General features: G+C 34.2%; 1 protein-coding gene across 3 annotated transcripts in view; it reads right to left on the bottom strand.

Moving 5' to 3' along the window:
* Positions 1 to 547: 547 nt before the first annotated feature.
* The window catches only part of SLC4A4 (solute carrier family 4 member 4), a 386,161-nt gene continuing 365,883 nt past the window's right edge, over positions 548 to 20,825 (bottom strand). The window contains exons 21-26 of one of the 3 annotated variants that reach the window (XM_054485495.2): positions 17,430 to 17,498; positions 14,761 to 14,934; positions 12,395 to 12,556; positions 8,734 to 8,830; positions 5,545 to 5,624; positions 548 to 4,838 (exon numbers count right to left, since the gene is read on the bottom strand). In XM_054485495.2, the coding sequence (XP_054341470.1) occupies positions 5,581 to 5,624; positions 8,734 to 8,830; positions 12,395 to 12,556; positions 14,761 to 14,934; positions 17,430 to 17,498 (546 nt within the window). In that variant the 3' untranslated portion in view covers positions 548 to 4,838; positions 5,545 to 5,580. Of the gene's footprint in view, positions 4,839 to 5,544; positions 5,625 to 8,733; positions 8,831 to 12,394; positions 12,557 to 14,760; positions 14,935 to 17,429; positions 17,499 to 20,825 lie in introns of those variants that run through there. The other 2 variants (XM_054485497.2, XM_054485496.2) reach the window with 2 other exon arrangements.

Raw genomic sequence — 20,825 nt, 5'->3', positions numbered from 1 at the left:
GGACTGAAGCTACCTAGAGAATTTTAAATATTACACAAAACCTTGGATAGGCCCAGCAAAAGTGTATATAATGTATCTTCTGTGAAAAATCATTCTAAGATTTCATTCAATTGAACAATTATTTTTTAATAAGTACTTATTGTGCTTAGCAGTTTGTTTTTTGTTGTTTTGTTTTGTTTTGAGAATTAATTTACTGTATATCTCATTCTGGATTCAAGAAAGTGGTATTTTATATTTCACTAACTTTGTAAAAGAAGACAATACTATCTTCTCAAAAAAAATTCCTATTGCTGTTAGTTGGACCTATTTTTTCTTGCTTCGAATCTTTGCATAATAGCATTTCATTAATACTTAGATAATTCTTATAATATTTTTAAAAATATAATTTGGACACTAATTTTATCCTCCTGCCTGGAGTAACTAAAGCGATCTGGGGACAGAGACTCTGACTTGATCAGCTTTGTATTCCCTGCAGCACCCAAAGAAGTAAAACAGTGGGCATTTAACAATTATTTGAGGAGTTGAACAGAAACACTTGACACTCATAAATGCATAAAGTTACTTTATTTTAAGTATACATATAATTTTGAAAAATATAAATGCTAAAATATCTCATCTTCTTCATCTCTTAATTCCATAAAAGTCACAATAGAAAGCTTCATAAAACTGTAAAATATTATGTTATAGGAATTTTAGGATTGATATTGGAAAAAGTTATTAGTAATATATTGAAATGTTTTCTGTTCTTTATCATTTTGTTCCACCATGTTGATCTACTTCATTTAAAATAAAAAGATGCATCATTTCTCTCTCCAAAGTTAATAAAGACTTAAGAGAATAAAAATAAGAATATCTGAAAGTGCGTATTGATTCTGAAAAGTAATGTGTACGAATATGTACCAGCCATGAAAATGGCTAAAAAGAGGCAACTATTCACTCTTTTCACATTGTAGGACTGGGACAAAGTTACTTCTGGCTCTAAAAGTTTCACTAGATGACTTTAGCCCTGAGTTGCAATATTTGCCTAGGAAACAGAATTCTTGCTTTTTATACGTACCCACAGAGCACAATGAAATGAGCCAGGAAATTGGACAAATCTAAATCTCTGGCCAAAACACAACTTGACTGGTTGGCGTATTACGAAACTTTTTTAAAATTTCAGGCTGCAATGAAGCTCAATGAAATCATCTGAAAACTCATGGCCTTTCAGATAGTGCAGTGCTACAAAATATTACTTGATTGTACCCAGCCATTTGGTGCCACTGGGCTTCATGCTCATGCTGTGAAGAGCAAATGTGAAATATCATGAAATATAAATCAGAAAATCTCAGGTTCCTGCACCAAAATCGTTAAGTAGTATGAAAAGGGTTGAAGAAGGCTTTGTCCCATCCCTGAACAATGTCAACCTCTGTAATACAACTCAAATTATTTCATTTTGTTTTTAAAATATAGTCAGCAGTCAAGACATTTCAAGTACTTTAACACAGTTAAAAAAGGAACCAAAAAACTCGGAAGACAATCATTCTCTATTAAACACCAGCATATAGTTGATAAAAGATTTACTCTGTATGGGTTGGTGCATGAGCATAAAATACACGCAAACTGAATTACAGACAGCAGACAACTGTTTTTCCTCCTCTCTTGAAGGTGGAAGGCTGAGGAGAGAGGTTTTTGTTTTCCTACTTCTTAAGTCAGTTAAGTCCTCTCCCCAGCCCCACTCCTCAACCTTGACTGGGAGAAGAGGCTAGGACATTACTGCCCCTGGCACACAAAACAATTAGAATTCCAAGTATTCATTTCACACAGTAGAGAAGATGACTTTTATCAAGGAAAACAGTGTGTCCAAGATATTTTTCTCCCAAACACAAAACCAGAGGCATTTTTGCTCTTTTGATAAGGCAGACAGACACTTGACTTAGTCATCTCTTTTCTTCCAACAGTGTTTCTGCAACCACAGACAGGACTTTCTGGTTTACAACTCTAAGCGTACTTTGTCTTTATCTTTTGAATCCTTTATCTCTGGAAGTCACATCATGGAGAAGGGAGAAACATTTATAAAAAAATTTACTGTTGTAATTTGTGTCCAGTTTGCATAGAAACAAAACCACCACCAAATCTGGTTCATTCTTAGTCAATGGGTAAATTCAGTTAAAATACTGATAATTTGGTGTCACTAGGTAAACCTCAGGTTTTGCTTGTTAGTTTGGTTAACTACTGCTGTTCCTTTGAAAGTAATGACATTTTTAAAAACTTCCCTGGGTTCCCAGAATATTGAAAGGATTTGATATTAACTGTCTGTTTAGCAAATGTAAGGTACTATTCTGTGTTCATGTCATAAATATCAATATGGATCATAAACAGAAGTACACATAGGTTTTACCTCTACTCAGAGGCTGAAATGATGAGTTAAGTTGCTTCAGGAGTTCTTTGAAAGGTATAAAGAGGAGCATGAAACCACAGATACTTGATTCATGATCAGAAAAAAATGTTTTATCTAGAGCTTTTATAAAACAAAAGTACCTTTAACTTAAGATCATAGGTTAAGCTGAATTTACTATACATGGTTTTTAAATAATTTATTGATGCTTCCATGCATAAAGAAAAAAGAAAAGTCTTCTTATACCGGTTTATATTAGGGTAATAGAAAGCTAGATAATATAGAATAATCATTTTAAGGATAGCCCTAAATAAAAATGTGAAGCCAGAATTTGGCAGGTGAGGTTTTAACACAATAACATATAATTCGCCACTATTATTTTAATGAAAAAATTGGGGTCATTATTGACTAATTTGTATAAGTTAAAAGTTTTAGGAGTATCAGATACTGTAAAAGTAACAGCTAACTCAGGATAATAAAATTTTTGTGATCAAAATCACAAGGAGACAGAATAATTAATTAACATAACAATGAGTGGGAGTCAGTAAGTGCATATTATCAAACCAAAAAATGTGGTTTCATTCTGCTTCTAGTATACCCCTCAACAACTGGTAATAGTTGGATATATCACAGTTGTGGTTATATGAATCCAAAATTATAATTTTAACATTTAAAATGTTTTTTTGGAATACATTCACAATATGTAATGTATCATATTAAAAATATTACCTTTAAATACCATGTTAAATGTGGTTAATAAATGTCTAATTTTCAGTGTGGTACTTTGAAATATACATACATATAATATGTACACAAATATATTCTAAATGTCCCACTTACAAAGAATAATTGCCTTTGCATCCTGAAAAAAACTGCATGAGAGTACTGTTACACTGTACTCTGCAGCTCTGCAATCCCATTACATTTTATAGATGTGTAAATGGGCTATTCATATTCCTATGAATTGTATATTGCATGTAAGAGCTATTATATCAATTATAATGACTGATACCTGGGAAATAAACTATATTTACCCTCATTTTCATATGGACAGACTTCTTGGACCCTTAATGGATTTTTTCATATGGTTTGGGTTTTATGAAAACTGGCATAAGAGACTCAATGACTTTGCCCTCTGCCTACCATCACTCTTTTGCCTTCTAACATTGCACATATATACACCAGCCATGGCACAGAGCACATACACAAACACACAAATATTTCAAAATGAGAAAATGTCTAACAATACTGCATAGGACATTGACGTGGTAATACAATCAGCATCTGTACCCAGATGCTACTATTATCAGAACATCGGTTATTCTCATGACATAGGAGTTTGTCTCTTCTCCCTCAATCTCCGTCATAGAACAGTTAAGTTTCTTTTAAAGAAAGGGAAAAATTGATGCTTAGAAACATGGTGTTTTTAATCTGATCTTGCCTTCTGGCTTACCCTAGAGATTGTGTATTTGTGTGTGTATGTATGTGTAAAAATCACATTATATACAATACAATTTTTACAGAAAGCCTGGCAGCTACAAATAAGAGGTAGAACTACTCAAAACTATGTTTCCTGCTGCAGGAAAAAATTCATTTTCTTTACAGTAATTAAAAAAAAGTTTTAAAAATTGACAAAAAATAAGTGGCAGGTTAGGCCCCATAATTTAAACAACAAAATCTAGGAAGAAAAATATTCTTCAATGTACTCAACAGATAAGTTCATTAAAGGGTTAAAAAAAGTTGCATAGGAGAAAAGGGACATTCCAGCACTTGCTACAATGATGGCAATGGTTTCTCTATAGGGAGTAAAGTACCTTCAGTTTTTTCTTCTTTTGATAACTCTAAGATTAGGGTTTACAAGCAAGAGCAAGTTAAAATAGCAGCACTTTTTCCAGTCCCGGAGAGCTCTATAAGTGAGAAGGGACTCTGTCTGGAGGTCAAGGTTTGTTCTACCAGACAAAGACAAGCCAGTAAGCACGGCTCCAAAGCTAAAGTTTTAAGTTCCTTCAATATTTTCATAAAAGGTGTTACAAAATCCTTAATACTTCCAGCCTCTGCTTAATAGAGGCAAAGGACAGGGTCTGTGCGTGTCTGTGTCTTGAGTGACAGAATTTGGTTATCAAAGGACACATCTGAAAGCTTAAGAACAAAAGGGGGATTCCTCAGATGCTGTTTTTAAGGAACGGTGCACTATTGTCTTGATTGTATCTATGCAAGAGAGAAGCAGAGAGAGCGCTGTATTATTTGGCCTGTGACCAAAAACTGAGACAAAATACAAGTTAAAAAATAAACAAACAGCCAAACAAAAACAAACGACATTAACAACAAATGTCAGTTTTAAGAAAGACAAACAGGTTACAATGTAGTTTCTGTTCCCTTGCTCCTCCAGAAATAATCATTGTCTTCAGGCTCAAGTTCTATTCTAATTTGAGGCACAACTTTTACTGGAGTTCTAGGAGGACTAGAGAAAAAGGAAAAAAAAAAGTAGTAAGTAAATCAGATATTTCCTTCATCATCTGTCAAATGTTTATGCATTGTATAGAAATCAAATGTGTCCTTCTTTGTTCTCTTTTAATATTTATATCCTCTTTGTGTATTAAAAACAAACATTTTAAATGGGATGAAGGTTACCAGTAGGGTCAAGAAATTCAAGTAAAAAACTTCATAAGATCTCATACCTAGATTAAAATAATAAAAACAACAAACACAAAAGGAAAAGAGGTACTACCAGGTGGGTAATGCTGTCAGAAATTAAAGGACAAAAAGACTGACATAATAAAAACATTCAGAGATTTCAGAAAATCAAGTAGAATCTGAAATCTCTCGAACTTTGTTAAGAGGGAAAGAAACCACTGGAGAAGAACTGTCAGAAAGTGCCAGTTACCTCTTCAAATCAGGGATGATACTGAAATTTAAAAAGCTAATGTTGATCCTGGGTTGTAACTTAATGATACTGAAAGATTCCATTATTTGTACGAGTAAGTAGGTCTCTTAGAATGCTTTCTACTAGTAAAAGCTGGAACAAGTTTTGGTCACTGGGTAATTTATTTAAGATAAATAATAGAGACAAAGGAGAACAAGAAGTTCTGTCAATAACCCACCATTAACTACATTTCTGTGGGGCAATTATCCCACAGAAAAACATAAAATACTGGGCTCTCCTTTACCTTGGCATACTGAGTGACTGAAGGAAAGGAATTTTATCAGCATGATGTGTGGCGTTCAAGGAATGTTGGTGATCTTTCTCCTGGAAAACAAAATTTTTTAAAAACATAAATGGTACATCTTTGGTGAAGTATAAAGCAAAATCTTCACAAAATTGATGCATCTTCCATAACTGGTAAGGGTAAAAAAGACAAGTTTAGGCATCTCAATAAACAATGTATTAAGCTAAGACTCTAGTGTGATGAAGACAAAATCACTTCATTTCCTTTACTTTAGGTTTTCTGGGATGGATCACTGTTGTCTTGTCAGTGAGAAGGATAAGAAGCAAATAACTTTTAGAGGGTGATAGCATTCTCTTAATGTCTAAGGCTTGCCTTTGGATTTCCTTCCATCTTCAGTATTCCTAGGTTTGCCTGCTGTTGTTCATAAGGAAAAAAAGACTTTTTTTGAGGCACTTACTCATACTGCAACACTACTTCTATCAGTTTTGTTCTTTCATCATGGATTATAAAGATAAACATGACATTAGGAAACATTTCAGGCAAAATGCTCAAGTGTATTTTGTTTAAGTAAACTTCTAATATCACATCAACTTGCAATTTATCCTTTAAAAGGGGTTTTGAGAGGATGAAGGGCAAATGGCACATAAACTTTTTCCATGAGCCTCAAATTCTGGCTAGTAATTTTTTTAAAAAATAGCTTTTACATTTATTTATAAGGGGCTATACCAGGTTATGATGCCAACAGAACACATACATGCTAGGCACATGTCTGTTACACTGTGCTTTTGCTATTAATGTTCCACAGATAAAAAATGAAGTTGGAACATGGTTTGAGGAGTTTAAACTCAAAAAGAAATTCATAACCAAACCCCATTAATAGGGGTTAGCAGAAATTAGCCTCGGTTACAAGTTGTAGGTTACAAACTGGACACCAAAGGTAAGACTGCTTTAGTTCTTTGTTCTTCAAATCCAGGCTGGTAGCCAGCCTCCAAGATGGCTCTCAGTGATCCCTGTCTCCTGGTATTTATGACTTTGTGTAATTCCTTCCCAGTGTTAACAGTGTGGGGCTGCATAACCACCAGAATATGACAGAAGTAATGGTCTGTTACTTCTGAGATTTAGTTATAAAAGACTGCAGCTTCTGTCTTGGTTTCTTTCTGTTTTATCACTGGCTCTGAGGGAGGCCATATCATGGGCAGCCCTACGGAGATACCCACAGGTAAAAAAACAAATGTCATGCCAAGGGCCCCATGAGTGTGCTTTTAGAAGCAGATCCCCAGCTTCAGACACTAAAATATTTAATGGGAACCTCAGGGGGTGGATACCTATGCTGTCAAGAATGTTTGTTACAGAGATTTGCAGAAGAAGAAACACAACCTGTTCTGTTCTGGAATTCATGTGTTTCCTTACAGTCTTAGCACAAATGACTTCATTTTGCTTTGATTTGGTCTGTTGGGGCCCAGTGCATGAGCTTAGTTCAAAAGAATGGCTTCCCAGACTTTTGTTTAAAAAAATTTCCCCTTTTTAACCAAGTTCATTTCCTCTTGCCTAGAGACCATCAAGCTTCAGATGATCACACAACAAAGGTTCCAGCCAGTTCCAGGTGAAGACAACACCCTGGCCATCAAGAAGCTACCCTGCCTCCACTAGACAGAGCAGGGTGAGAGTTCAGGGATCCCCAATAGGTAGGAGTATGCCCCAAGCCAGCATGAAGCAGTTACAGAAAAAAGACCATCGGTCTCTCTGCCTCCCATGAAGATTTATGGAGATCACATCTCTCCGTGAGGAGATGAGGCAGGAAAACAGTGTCTGTAGGCAGGGAACATAAGGCCAATTCACACTTCAGCTATGACAGGAAATATCCTCTCCATGGGGCGTAGGCCAAATAAATGAGTTTGTAACTTTACTTCATCCTCTCCATTTACATAGGGCGTACCCCAAGTAGAGGGTATTTAAACTCCCCAAAATTTTGTAATGGGGTCCTTGAGTCCCTGTTCTTGGGCCCACTCCCACACTGTGGAGTATACTATAATTTTCAAATCATCCTTTCATTTCTTCCTGGAAAAAAAAAAAAAAACAGTCTTCAGAGACTCAGCCCCAGCTGACAGCTTGACAGCTCTGGCAATCTCATGAGAGACTCTGAGCCAGAACCAAAATCAGCTGCCCCTGCATTCCTGAATGTCAGGAATTGTGTAAGAAAACATGTTTGTTGTTTTAAGCTGCTGAGTTTTATGGTAATTTGTTACTCAATGATTGATAACTAATATACCCATTATTTTTTATCAATAGACATTCATTCCAAACTTTTCTTGGTAACAGTAATCTCTTATTGTAGTTGAGGTGGCATGGTAAAATAGAAATAAAAGTGTCTTAACTGTCTTTTTCTGTAACAGATCGGTGTACTCTGAAGTGCATCTGAATCTAAAAGGATGCATTTTCTTCAATAAGAACGCAAAGTAGAAAGTAGCTTGATGGCAATTGCTACCTGCTATTGGGAAAGTCTGAAATGGTCACTAATATTACTAAGTGGCCTGTTAATTCAATTACAGAAGAAAAAAATGTCACAAACCATCGCACCGTAGCCACCAGGCTATCACCCTAGAAAGATCAGTGCAGTTATAATAATAATTTTGAAATAGCAAAAGGGAGAATGAAGAGATTAGAAAGCAAATACATATAAGTTATATCTAGAAAGTTGTACTAATACTTCATGACTGCTAATTTAATCAAAATTAAATTTTTCCAAATTCTCAATATTAACAATTGATTTATTGATCACTGAGAGACCAATGATGCAATTTCTCTTTTGAGCTGATTTGATCACTAGTTAAAACCTAAGGAAGACAAACGGTGACAGTGATGTAGTATTATAAGCTGCAATTCTAAATACCAACAGAAAAAAAAAGTCAATTAAAAGCATGGGTATTAATTTAGCAATTGGAAAAACTGGGGATGATCTGGGTAAGAGAAAAGACTACCAAATAAAAATTTAAAAGGTTATGGATAAAAGGAAGAGTGAAGCTTAGGGTATGTAAAAATAAAGTTTTATTATAATTAAATGTAAATCTTCTCATAGAAAAAGGAAAAACAAAATCGAGGGAAAGTTAATGCAGATGGCAATTCTAAAGTGTTTTCTCTGTAAGTGCAAATCATATTCAAGCAAGCATTCAAGAGGTTAGTTCTACTCACTGTCGGAAGGTTTGCTATCGCTTAGGAAAGGTTGCTGTTCCATGATGTCCATTGGAATTTTAATACTTGGAACTTTTTCTGAGTATGGGCAGTCAGACTGTGAAAAAAATGTACAAGAGGTTTTAGAATATTTTTATTATATAGCCCTTCCTATCTCCTAGCATCGATCAAACCGTTTTCTATAATCATTTACGTACTACTAAGGAGAAAAGCCTTATAATTACTTCCAGTTTGCTATCTTTTAACTGCATTCCTTCTTTCCCCCTCACATTTGTTTTCCACTCTTCTAAGTTAATGGTATTGAGTCAATCAAAACTAGAACTACACAAAATAGAGATCACTACAACTGAATTGTAAAGCTTCCTATCAGACTCCCAATCAGCAATGTTTATGAGTTGTATGTGTGAAGCAAATGATCTCAATGCAAAAACAGATTAAACCTAGGAAACTTCCTAAGTTATAATACGGTCTTGAAATTCTTGTTTTGTTTATGCTGATTCCGTCTCTAGGAAAATCATGACTGATCTTTCCTTCTAGAACAAGTGACAGACTTTTTATATATTCACTACCAAGAAGCCTTCTATATACACTAGAAAATAAACTTTCCTCTCTTACTTTAAGTACTATTTTATGGGTAAAGGTTCATTTCAATTAGCTTGTGCCAAAGATATCTGAAAATTTAAGCAAAACATAAGAAAATAAAATGTTTAAAAAGGTGTCTATGATGGTCAGATAAGCAGAGAATCATAATGGAAATGACAAAACCAGGCAGCTAATCATGGGACTGCTTAAAGAACAAGCCACCTAGCCCAAATTATAATAGATTTCCCAAAGATTACCACTTTGTTTTTTATAAATGCATTATATTGATTCCAAGTCTACGTTTGGGCTGAAAGACCCAATATATCTCTTAATTAAAAGTACCAAAAAGATGATTTTTAGTTGAAAATAAAATGATAATTAATGTTAAAAAATATCTTAACATAAAGCCTATTACCTACATGGAAAATTCTTTTATGATGACTCTAAAGAGGTTAATGAACAACAGTATCCTTTTGGAGAACTAAGATAATGCATTCAATGAGCAAAAAAGAAAAAAAAACATAAAGGTGCCACACATAAACAATATTAACCTTAAATGTAAAGGGGCTAAATGCCCCAATTAAAAGACATAGACTGGCAAATTGGATAGAATCAAGACCCATCGGTGTGCTGTATTCAGGAGACCCATCTCACGTGCAGAGACACACATAGGCTCAAAATAAAGGGATGGAGAAATATTTACCAAGCAAATGGAAAGCGAAAAAAAAAAAAAAAAAAAAAACAGCGGTTGCAATCCTAATCTCTGATAAAACAGACTTTAAACCAAACCAACAAAGATCCCAAAAGACAAAGAAGGGCATCACATAATGGTAAAGGGATCAATGTAACAAGAAGAGCTACAATTTTCACTATTTGTGCTCATAAATATTATATTATAGCTGTAACCCCCCATGTCCCCGCATGACTCCCTATACCCATGGGCCCCAAACCCTATGACTAAGAAGTAAACTTAGGAGAAACACATTCCTAATGTGGAGCCCCTAAATAATGAGTTCAACACACAGAACATACTGCACAGATGTACTCTAAATTGCCTAGCTGGATTCACTGCCTAGGAAAAAATGTATATGTTTATTTGTTTGTTTGTTTTGGAACGGTTAAGATGAAGAAAAAGGGAAAAAAAAAAAACAAGTATGACACTTTGGCTTCAAGAAATCTGTTGGAAACACAGAGTTGAATATGGTAAATATTAATACAAAAAAACACTTTAAATGAAATAGGATTTGTTGGAAATCATATCTAAGAATTGGAAGAACTTCTAAGGAGTTCTTTTGATCCAACTTTTGTCACTAGAGAGCAGTACATTTAAAACATTCTCCAAAGATGATATTTTACTATTTTTTCTTAAAAATCATTACAAAGGGGGATTCCATAATCCCCCACTTCACACATCCATAATGTGTAATGAACTTTAAATTTGATGTCCGTGTACATAAGTTGACATATTTATTTTGGACAAAATACTGCTTTAATTATTTTAATATTTTAGGCAGCCTTTTATTTTTTTGGTCTTGAGTGGTCCAGAAATTCATTTCAAATTTTAATTTCTATTAAATGTGTAAACACATCATTCTTCGGACTATTACATCTTAGTCTCTTCTGTAGTTTAAACACATTCTTTTTCTGTCATCATCGGAAACAAAATCTATATACCTGTTCTCATTGCAGATGGATGATGACAGACATAAAGCTCTTTTCACCTCTTTTTCTCTTTAGCTAAATGTGCCTCATGCATTAAGCCTTTTTCTTATTGAATCAATTTATGTGAAATCCAATTCTGTCTCTTGCCTTCTTTCACTGTACTATTTCCAAGTTCTACAAAAAGAATACAATCAGATAGCCTGACCAGTTGGAAATACCCAGAGAGGCCTGGATTTGAGTTTTGGCTCTGCCACTATGGCTGTGTACAATTAGAAAAATGACACATATATGTCAAAGCATCACCTTACATATATACAATTTTATTTGTCAATCATACCTCAACAAAGCTTTAAAATTTTTAAAACATATTTAACATTTCTCAGTCTAAATTTCCTCATCTGTAAAATGGGAACAAAAATAAGTAATGTGATAACAAGCTATGGAGGAGACAATTAAGGATAAGGTATGCAATGATCAATCAAAGTTATCAAGTACTAAGTAGAACTAATAATTAACAATATCCTACTTTAGAATGGGTAATGAGGAACAAAAAATCATTTGTGATACTGCACTGTGTAAAATCCAGAGCAAACTTTCAAATGGAAAACATTATTTTGGCAATCTTTTCAAAAGGCTACTGGAATAAGGTGTCCACATGTGTTAAAGTAAACAAATCCCAGTTTTCCTCCTAGCACTGATTACAGATCCCTGCTGGAGAATCTGTATTTCTGTGAGCTGGTCTCCTAAAGAAAAAACTGGGCAACAATTTTACTTCTCAACTTAATCACCTAATTGGAGGAGGACCCTCTGGACTATGACACTAACCACTATTATTATGTAAAAAGACCCCAAACTCCAATTCCCTTTTCTTTTTATTGAAGAGCTACAGAAAATAATGCTAAATCATATTAGTATAAATATGATGCTAATATTAATATAACAGCATAGAACTTTGGTGGAGAGCCTACTCAAATAGATTCATAGATCACATGAAGTGAGATCATTGACATCTATCCACATTAAGCTTAAAATTACATAAAATTGAGTTATTATCTCAAATATAAGCCCTGGATTATTAACAGAAACCAAATACATTTTATAGCATTACTAAGCAAACTTCCTTTATATCTATGAGATCAGAATTTTTTTAATGTGGTGGGTTTTTTAATTTTTTAGAAGTCATTATTAGTCATTATGTCATTATTAGTGTATTAATGGTTACAGAAAGAATTCAGAAAACATAAAAAACCAAAGACAGAATATAAAGGGCAAAGGGAGGTGAAATGAGTAATACACCATATGTCCAGATAAACGTTCTTAGAACTCAGCCCTCCATTTCACATCAGGTATAAAAAGGGACAATTTTCACATTTGTTTCTTTAACTAGCTTTCCTTTGGAATTTGGAAAGTTCCTTACATCATCATTGTCACTGTCCAGACTTCCCTTCTTCTTTTTCTTTTTCTTCTCATCCTCCTTCTTTTTCTTGTCCTTTTCTGGAATGACATCATCCAGGAAGCTGAGGTCGTGCTGGGAGAAGAGGTAGTCCATGCCTTTTCTGACAGCTACAAGTGCCAAGATCTGAAAGAGCAAATATTAAAAGTATGAAAGAAACCATGTCAGATGAAGTCACAGCAAGCATAGATACTCTCCTATCAAAGACCACAGAAACCTACTTTGTGTAAGGCTAGATAGAGTATGACAGACCGGATCTTGACGGTATGGACTTATACCAACTGAACTCTCATAATTTTCTACATGGGGAAAGTTGTTTTATAAAAGTCTTAGTTGAAACTCACTTTGTTTTGTTCACCAAAATGCATGATCACATTCAATTAGAATTTTAATGTGAAAGGATTGTTTTTCAAAACCATTGCCTTCCATGTGAGATTTTAAATAAAATAATTAAAAGTTTAAAGTCAAAAAATAGCTGGCATATGATTTCTAAGTATTAAAAATGAAAACGTTGTAAGGTTTTTAGCAATCAAGAAAATCTGTACGACACATAGAACACTAAGACATCTTCAAAGTATTCACAATGAGGTAGTATTTGAATATGCATAAGCCATTTCATTCACTGGGCTACTTCAATCACCACCATTAACTGAATATTTAACATGTCCCAGACACTATGCTAAACTCTTAGGCAATATTATCTCATTTATTCTTCAGAACAAACCCCAAAAGTAGGTATTATTATTTCTATCATACAGCTGAGGAAATTGAAGGTTAGAGACATTAAGTATGTTGTCCAAGGTCCTTAATGTCTGTGAGGGAGATGAACCCAGATAACTGAATAATACAAAGGGTCCCAGTTGTCTGCTTCCAAAACAAATATTCTTGACCTGTGTATTTTTGGTTCTATGAATTGCTCTTGAAGAATAACTTCTGAAGGTACATTAAAGATATCTTTATTCTACATTAAAATTAATATGTAGCAAGTTATAGGCATCCTGACTTGCTTCAAATTAAGCAGTTGTCTCTATCAACATCATGCTCTCTATATGACAGTTTCCTCATTGCCTAGAGAAATAAATAACATCTGTCCTAACTTCTATTACAGAATTATTTTGTGACCAAATAAAAGTTCTGAAAAGACAAAAACACTTTGGAAAAGTAAAGCATTTTAAAATTATTATTTAGCACAAGCAAAAAGTGATTTATTGGATATAATTCAAATGTATCCTGGTCTAGCTTCAATTTTCTTGGTTTCAGCAACATTTGTAGGTAGGCAGACAACACTAATAGGTATATTTGAGTGTTTCTCATACTCAGTGTGCTTTTCAGTAAGTTAATATAGTTTTTTTTAAAAAAAGGAAAGAAAGACATAAGGCACCATTAAGAAAAAAATCTGACATAGCAAATATCACTAGTATTTAATATCCATTTTTTCTTGCATCCTTGGAAGAAAAAAAATTTCAAACAACAAATACAAAAAATAAAATAATAATCCTGGCTAAGAGTAAGAGGATTTTGATAAAAATAACATGTGGTAAGTGTAGGAAAATTCTGTTTTCAAAGCTGTGGGGGAGATAAAACAGATTTGAGGCTCCCTTTGTGACTTGTTTTAAGTGTACATATATGCATTTTCTTGCAAGAAGTAAAGAGTTATGGTAAAGTATAAAATTCAGTAATGAAGCCAAATACAGAACTCCTTTTTCTCTTCTTTCACTTGTGACTCAGCATGAAACATTAGTTGCTTTACCTTGTTTCTCATCATACTATGACAAGGATAGAGTCCCACCTTATCTTTAAACTTAGCATTATGCAAACCACAAGAAATGTAAAAAGTGAATTTCTCACTCCATTTCTTCTAATGCACTGGATGAGTTCTCACAAGTTGCCAAGCACTTCTTTATTACTTGAACTGAAATGTCCTACACTCTTACTTAGATTAATTCTATTATACAACATTTAAAAAGTAATTAACATGCACTGGTGTCTACTATGCGTCAGGCATTGTGCTACATGCTTGATATTAATTTTTGATGCTCAGAGAAACAACAATGCAACTCCCATTTTACCGATGAGTTAATAGTAGTTCAAAGAAGTTTACTGATGAGCATGAACCAGGGCCAGTATTTGAACTTAGGTGAGCCTGATTCTAAGGCCCATCCTAGACAACCATAAACGTGGGAAATGTAAATTACAACTGATCAAAGTGATGAGGTCAAAGCTGGAAAAATTTGGAACAACACATAAAAGACATGTGTGTCTTCCATATAATAATAACCACATGATACTCATATAATCTCACAGGTACGTTCAATTAAAGGAATCCCTACCATTACTGGAAAAATGATAGCAGCCACCGTTGACTTGAGGATCCAAAGCAGGGCCAGACACAACACCTGCAGGAAAGTGAACAGGTGGACTCTGCGCAGAGGAACATGACGCAGGTAGATGAAGTCAGGCTGATGCTTCAGAGGCATCAGAAGCAGCTTCAGACGATCCATGAACTGGGGAGGAAAGAGGAAAGGAGTCCAACTGCATTACTGCATTACATTTCCACTATGCCTAACTAATCACTACTGATTTATATTCTATGATTTAGGCAAGCAGTGTCCTTTTCAGAGGACAAAGGAATGGTCAAGGAATGCAGAAATAGTCAAGCGCACTAAAGCACAAGTCTTCAAATCTTTGTTATACTGCGGGAATGTTATGTAGATGTATAAGAAAAAGTGACCACTAAAGAATAAAGTCACAAAGAAAAACATAAATTCTAGGAGCTCATCTCCTAATTTCTATTTTTACTCTCTGAGTCTCAGGAAAGTGGATCTTTTGCCTATTTTAGTAACAATATGCTGAAGGAAGACGTCTAACTCAAGTATCTTACTCTGCCTCAGTTGTCCTATCTGAAAAAAGAGGAGATGACACTATGCATCATATATTAATACATTTCCGGAATGTTTTAAGGATATAAAGGAAGTATCCAACTTAAAAATGGGAATACATTATGTTTTCATAAATTCCATATTATTTATCTGAGTGGCATACCTTGACTAATACACTCAGCAATCTATCACCATTTCTTTTCAGAGAAAAGCCATATGAATACTACAGTGAGTTTCAGGGTCAACATCTGAATCTAAGAGACGCTATCGTATGGTCATGTATAAACAGCTATTGAAATAACTACTGAGCATCTGTGTGCCAGGTGCTGCGCTTCAAAGAATAACTGCTGAATTGACCTTGCCAGTGACGAATGGGAAGATATTCAAGAACCTATCACAGGATCTTTCAATGAAAGATGCTCAGTAAATAGCTATTGAATTGAATAATCATGCAATATGAACTCTGAAATAATATCTCTATTTTCTTTCTGGAGGGAAAGAAGTGCAAAAGTAAACTAGACCATCACAATCTTCTCTAGCGATTTCCTACTTAAAGGGTTTTCTTTTTCCCTCGAACTAATTTTGACTGGTGGGGACCTTCTCATTTATAAAGTTTGGTTTATAAAATTTCTTTACAAATTACAAAATTTTCTAAATCAAATCTTGCCAAAAAGGTCTAAACAAGGGAGAATCGACAAAGAAAGAAAGAGAAAAGCCATTAGGGGCAATAGCATTGCAGAATTTAAGAAATCTACTAGCTGGACCCTGGTTGTTTTTCCCCATCATTATTATGTGGTTGATTTTTTCTTCCTTTTAATTAAATAAACATGCACTGAATTTCAACCAATAAAGCCCCTAAAACACATAGAATTAAACTTCTGATCTAGACCAGGTCATTAAGGGCAAATAAAAATAAGAACTATTTGTCTGTGGGCCATTTCTGTTTCATATTTTTCCATTTTGGGAAATAAAGAATATTTACAATGGCAGGTGAAAATAAAATATTTTTACAAATTTATACTTCCCAAAAGTTTCACGAGCACAAATAAACTCACATTCATCTAGTCCAGTCTATGAAGAACCACCTTGTATTTTGTAACAAATATCCAAAAGATGACGAACTCTACTCAGCAGACCTAAACAGAGAAAAGTAAAGTAGCCTTTTCTCTTTTTGGTAGTCTGGCCACTTGCCCAGTTCTATCTGACTTTAAAACCAAATTAATCTGAATTCAATAAGCAAAAGCAAGGACTATTTTGAAGGGGTTCAAATAAATTCTTACGATGTTCACAGGACATGCAGTCTTTTCCCATTAAAATATTACTAAGTGCTAAATAAGGCTACAGTTAACAAGGTGCCAGAAAACAGCATAAGTACTTCCAGTTTCCTGGTGCCAATTAAATTAAAACCCAATTGAAAGACAAAGTCCCTTACAAAGTTTTCCCTAATGATTTGGTTTTTTTAAAGAGACAGGGTCTCACTATGTTGTTGAGGCTGGACTAAAACTCAGGTTCAAGTGAACCTTTCGCCTCAGCCTCCCAAGTAGCTGAGATTAAAAGTGTGCACCACCGTGCCCAGCTGATAATGATTTTATTAAAGTGTGTCAGTTTTCCCAAAGTTATGAATAGCTAAAGTTTTCAACAAAAGCAATACATCAACCACATTGACTTTATTATTTTATTGGTAAAAAACTTGATTATTGATCATAGCCCTGTGAAAAGCTAATCAATAGCCTGTTTTTAGTATAGAGTTAAGGCAAATGGATAAATACTATCTTGAAGAACACACAGAAAGAGTTAGGTATCCTTCCTGAGACAGTAAAAAGGAGATAAAGATGAGTAAGGGGAAGGAAAAGAAAGATTATAGCCTCTTGCTTTCTTGGCTAAATGACTTTTAACAGCCTGTTTAAACAATGGGTCTGTATGGTAACTTTTCTTAATACTGGCTAACTTGTTGATTAAACCAGAAATGAAGAGCAGGTGAATGGTGAAGTAGAAAATAAATGCATTTAAAAAACTCAGCAGTTAATAATGATTAGCACTTTTCTTCAAAGATCTGTTACTGGACTATTCCTACTACTAGAAAAATACTACTGTACTTACATTGCTATTCAAAAACTTACCTGCACACCATTAAGGGATGCTACTCCCATATACAGGAACACACCATAGAGTACAGGCATGGGTATAAACTAGAAGGGAAAAAAATGGATACAACTTAAAAATGATAACAAGACAAAAGAGGAATGAAGAGGAATCATTTAAATAAAGGCTAAATCTAAAGCTAAAATATAGGATATAATAACTTAGTGACCTCTAACTACTACGCTTTACTAGTCAATTGATGAACTTCTAAACTCTTTGTAATAGAAATAAATGAAAAAGGGTAAAAAGGACTTTCAATTTTCATTGGATTCTTGTTTTTTAGTGAGCATGCATGACCTTACTAATAACTTTTTTTAATTAATGGAGGAAAAGTTATGTTTCCCTTCACCCTGAAAAGGAATGACTATGTAAACCAGATGCTTCTATGGACTGTGAGGTAGACAGAAATAGAGGTATTAATATAGATGGTTGCCTCACTCTTGAGATCAAGTTCCTTTCAATATAGTCTGTTCATTTTTGTCCTTAATAATTTTTGCCAAATAGTCTATCAGCTTGGTATATATACACCTCTTTCAATAAAATAAACATCAAAAGACTATCCCCTCGCTTCTTGCGAATATTATGAGAACTAACTAAAGAGAACACTGCTTGAAAGGACCTTGGAGTACCTGGAAGCAATTAATTACACACATGGATTAATACACATCTTTTAAAACTGAATTAATACCTTTTCATGCATTAACTAGCAAAAAATATTTTATATTAATACAAAGTGTTTTAACAAGAAGAAGTGATGTCTGTAAATTGTATCTATTCCTAGACCTTTGAAATGTCCCTAGTACTGAGGAAACTAAGCAAATCAAGGATGATTCTGTTTCTGGGAAGTCTTCTGTTTGAAAAACAAAAGGTTCTCAACCTTAGAATTTGAAAAGAAGTTCAAGTAATTTCAGGATTTTTCAAAGCTAAAATACTAAAACCGCAAGTCAATTAAGGCCAGTCTTACCAAATCCACATAAAGGAGGCCATTGTAACCAGAAAACATAGTATGGCTTTAGAGTAATTTTAAAAATACTGCACGTACTAAGTGAAGCACAATTTCTATCAGCCTCTCCTTGTGATTGTCTAAAGTAGTTCTGTATCTGAGAATCTTTGGCCACAATGAGAGAATGAGTAAATTCTAAAATGTGTAACAAATATTTCCAAGTTTTATTGGTTAGCCATAGGGATGCTTAAATTTATATGAAATAAATATCCTTATTTATATATATAAAACATCAAATGCTTCTTCAAAAAAAGACTAACAATTTTAATGTAGCTAATTTTGCTCTTGATGTCAGAAAAAACTAAAAGTGACATAGAATGTTGATGGGGGTAGGAGGGATGATGTTCCTGCTGGGGAAGCTGTAATACCTAACAGTCACCACAAAGAGGTGAACACATCACATTCAAGCCTCTTTATTTCTGACACATGCCTTCATTTATTTTGCAATGGGCATGTTTCTATTCCTTGTGATTCTTGTGTATAAATGTACCATAAAGTAAAAAAACTAAGAGAAGGATCGTTGCATAGCCTTGATTCATTTTTTAAACATCTCCCATATTTCTTTATTGTCATTTCATTTTTAATTTGGTGGGTGGTGGGGGTGGGGCAGCTGGAAGGAAAGAAAAGTAAGAAGGGAAAAGAGAAGTATAGTTCAACCACGGAAAACTAGTTAGAATTCCTGCAGTAGTTACTTTTTAATCTGGGTAAAGCATTTTTCTAGCTTGAAAGAAAGCCACCACAAAGGGACCATCCCTGGCCTCATCCTCATCCCTCAGCTAGGCTTAGCTAAATGTTTTTTTTTAATGTGGTTCTAATGTCAAAGTGAAGGACACTTTTGCCTTGGTGCTTAGTTCCATTCTCTGTGAATTTATTATTACAGATATCACCAAATCTACAACAAAATAAAATCAGAAGGTATCAGTAACACAGAATGGCATGGGTTGTGGGTAGAAAAATAGCTTTAGATATGAAGATGTTTTTTAAACAGTTATTCTTTGTTGAAAAGTAAATAATACATATAAAGAAGGCTATTAAGTTGACTTTGGGCCAACTTCAATGTGATAAAAATATGTCTTTTGAAATTTGCCATTTTCCTTACGATAATGCAACATCTCAATAAAAATCTTCCAATATGGAAAGCTTGATGAAACTTGACAGAATTATTGGGTTAGAGGATACTTTTTATTGGATTTAGTTCATGAGTCACAGGAGGTCAATCCTTAAAAATTCATCACAAAATAATCATTTCTTGCAATAGAAATTTCTCAAAGGAGGAAAGAGAAGATGTGTTTTAAGAAGATGGAACTCCATCTTAAGTTAAACCAGTATAATTTACATAATAATAGTAGGTAGATATTTTTACAAAGCAAGACAGGAGTAATTAAAACATAAACAGCACAAAGTATACCAGGCTTACAGGCATATCAAGAATTGCCAAATGATAAAATTATGTAAAGGAAATTTTATGGATAACCAATTATACCCAGAAAGCACAAAAGTATAATTATAAATAAGATTACCATACATGAAATCAAGTATTGATCCTACAAGCAGATGGAATAATTGAGATAAAATCAAAATAGGAGTTAACATATTCAGACCATGTTACCAAATCTTTCAAATTCTGGTGAATGCAGTTCTACTCTTTTTCACTTATACCTCCCTTTGATGTGCTGATAGTATTTGAGTATTCCCAGAAGAGTGAACGAGAAAAGGGTAAATTTAAAAATAAGGGTAGAGTGTAGTTGTCCAACCAGAATTCAGTACAGCAGTGAGACCTTCTAGCAGAATAATGGTCACTGTATGTGTGTGTATGTGTATGTGTGTGTGTGTGTGTGTGTGTGTGTACATGTGAATGTACAATCCAGAACGAGATCCTGATTAAGAGCATGGGCACAAAAGTCAGACAGGCCTAGTTTCAAATTCTTGCCCTACCACTTATGTAACATTGAGAAAATTATTAACTTTTCTTATCCTCAGTATTCTCATTTAAAAGAGGGTATGATAAAGAGTATATCACATAAAATATGTAGTCCAGGGCCTCATTCTGAATAGATAATAAATGATAAATGAGGAATTAATGTCATAATTATCATGAAGACCTGACTGGCAAGTCAAGAAGCCTGCTGCAATTGCCCAGCAGAACTCTCCTTGGTCCTCAGTGGTCAGGGTGGAAAATGGCAGGAGTACAGACCAGAAGAATGGCTGCAAAGGTCAGATTCAAAGCCCTGATCTTATTTAAGTTCTACTATATTGCCCTTTCAGCAATAACAACTATATTCAGAAATATGTTATTCAAATAATATCCTAATTCCCTTAAATCTTGAAAATCTAAGCTGATAAGGAAGTACTGACTTGCAATCTGGTTCCT

This window comes from Pongo pygmaeus, chromosome 3 (assembly GCF_028885625.2).
Source record: "Pongo pygmaeus isolate AG05252 chromosome 3, NHGRI_mPonPyg2-v2.0_pri, whole genome shotgun sequence".
NCBI lineage: Eukaryota > Metazoa > Chordata > Mammalia > Primates > Hominidae > Pongo > Pongo pygmaeus.
The sequence above is the reverse complement of the archived record's forward strand: the minus strand, read 5'-3'. Positions and strand labels throughout refer to the sequence as shown.